Source organism: Cetorhinus maximus, chromosome 2, assembly GCF_964194155.1.
Source record: "Cetorhinus maximus chromosome 2, sCetMax3.hap1.1, whole genome shotgun sequence".
Taxonomy (NCBI): Eukaryota; Metazoa; Chordata; class Chondrichthyes; order Lamniformes; family Cetorhinidae; genus Cetorhinus; species Cetorhinus maximus.
In genome coordinates this window covers 187,065,740-187,067,862 of record NC_135880.1, presented here as the reverse complement: position 1 = coordinate 187,067,862, position 2,123 = coordinate 187,065,740, and the positions used below count along the sequence as shown (strand labels likewise).

The 2,123-nt window shown below is 57.0% G+C and overlaps 1 protein-coding gene across 1 annotated transcript in view; it reads left to right on the top strand.

Annotated features, from left to right (window-relative positions):
* The first annotated feature begins 370 nt into the window (after nt 1–370).
* Nucleotides 371–2,123, top strand: part of barx2 (BARX homeobox 2) — a 42,309-nt gene continuing 40,556 nt past the window's right edge. Inside the window, exon 1 of the mRNA XM_078530731.1 lies at nt 371–591. Within this exon, the coding sequence (XP_078386857.1) occupies nt 411–591 (181 nt within the window). The 5' untranslated portion in view covers nt 371–410. The remainder of the gene's footprint in view (nt 592–2,123) is intronic.

Here is a 2,123-nt window from a genome sequence, read left to right as displayed (position 1 = left end):
CCACAGGAGTTAGTTAGTTGGTGTGAACTGGAGCTGGGACCCTGCCTGGCTCTGGACACTCAGCTGTTAAAGGGCCCCCTGTCGGGGCCTGGACAAGGGAGGCTGCAGGAGCTGAGACAGGCGTGGAGCCAGTCTCACTTTACCGTCCAGTCTGGGTCGCCCCTGTCTCCGACCCCCTTTCTCCCCCAGGTCTGGCTGAGTTCCCCCCCCCCCCCCCCCCAAACCTCCTCCTTTTCCCTCCCCCTGTGTGTCTGACTCCGGGCTGCAGGAAGAGGCTGATTGACGGGCCGCCTGTCCCTCGATGAGTTGTGAAGATCTTTATCAGATGCTTTATAAGCGGCTGCAGGCGGAGCTCGGTTACTGAAGAGCCGGAGCCCAGCTCACTCTGGACTATCCCGGAGCGACTCGCCATGCAGGCTCCAGCCGAGCGGAGCCTCACCTTCCCCGGGATGCACAGGCCAGGGAACCGGCGCTACAAGACTTTCATGATCGATGAGATTCTGGCCAAGGAGAGCCGCGGCCACCTGGAACTGGCCCTGGGCTCCCAACCCGGCTTCATCATCCGCCCGCAGGCTCTCCACTCCTGCCCCGGTACGAATTCTTTCTCTGAATGTCCACGCTTCGCTGTGACTCTCTCTGTGTGTGTGTGTGACCCTCTGTCCCTCCTCCCTCTCCCTTCCCTCTCTCCTGTACCAGTTAAGGGAGAACCACCCCTGTCCTGCCGGAATGAGTTCTCCTCCATCCCTCTGAACTGTGCATTTTGTCCGAACGTCTTTGATTTAGATGAATCATTGCAGAAAAGTTTCACTGTCTCACCGGGGTGAGTAGTTTATCGAGTTGAGCGTCCCGTGTGGGAATTAGACTCTAGGCAGATCCCAGTGCATCAGGTCCTGACACCGGGAAAATTAATCAGGGGGATGTTGACAGTTATCTCGTTGACCCTTAAATCCGAGTGAATAGCCTCCCGGGTCAGTCAGCAGTGTAGGGACTGTAGCCTGTGTATGTGGACCAGTGGCAGTGGCCAGCGGCAGTGAGCAGAGTTCTGTCCGCAGCCCCCAGTGTCAGTCAGGACATTGTCCGTGCACTGGATCCGCAGACAGGCCAACCCGGACACAGTTAACACCATTCAACAAGTTTAGTTTTTTCAAACTCTTCCCTTCTCACACTGAGGTTTATTCTCCACCCTGACTGAACGCAGCTTCATTAGTCATTTAACTTTATAAGTCTACAAAGCCTTTTCCCAAAACTTCTTGCTTCGATTTCAGGAAACGTTGATTATTGGTGAAGTCTCCCCCTCCCCCCCACAGACACTGACTCCCACTGGGGTACGATCCACACACACTGACTCCCACTGGGGTACGGGTCCCACAGACACTGACTCTCACTGGGGTACGGGTCCCACACACACTGACTCTCACTGGGGTACGATCCACACACACTGACTCTCACTGGGGTACGGGTCCCACACACACTGACTCTCACTGGGGTACGATCCACACACACTGACTCTCACTGGGGTACGATCCACACACACTGACTCTCACTGGGGTACGGGTCCCACACACACTGACTCTCACTGGGGTACGATCCACACACACTGACTCTCACTGGGGTACGATCCACACACACTGACTCTCACTGGGGTACGATCCACACACACTGACTCTCACTGGGGTACGATCCACACACACTGACTCTCACTGGGGTACGATCCACACACACTGACTCTCACTGGGGTACGATCCACACACACTAACTCTCACTGGGGTACGATCCACACACACTGACTCTCACTGGAGTGCGGGTCCCACACACACTGACTCTCACTGGGGTGCGGGTCCCACACACACTGACTCTCACTGGGGTGCGGGTCCCACACACACTGACTCTCACTGGGGTACGGGTCCCACACACACTGACTCTCACTGGGGTGCGGGTCCCACACACACTGACTCTCACTGGCGTCGGGGTCCCACACACACTGACTCTCACTGGGGTACGGGTCCCACACACACTGACTCTCACTGGCGTCGGGGTCCCACACACACTGACTCTCACTGGGGCACGGGTCCCACACACACTGACTCTCACTGGGGTACGGGTCCCACACACACTGACTCTCA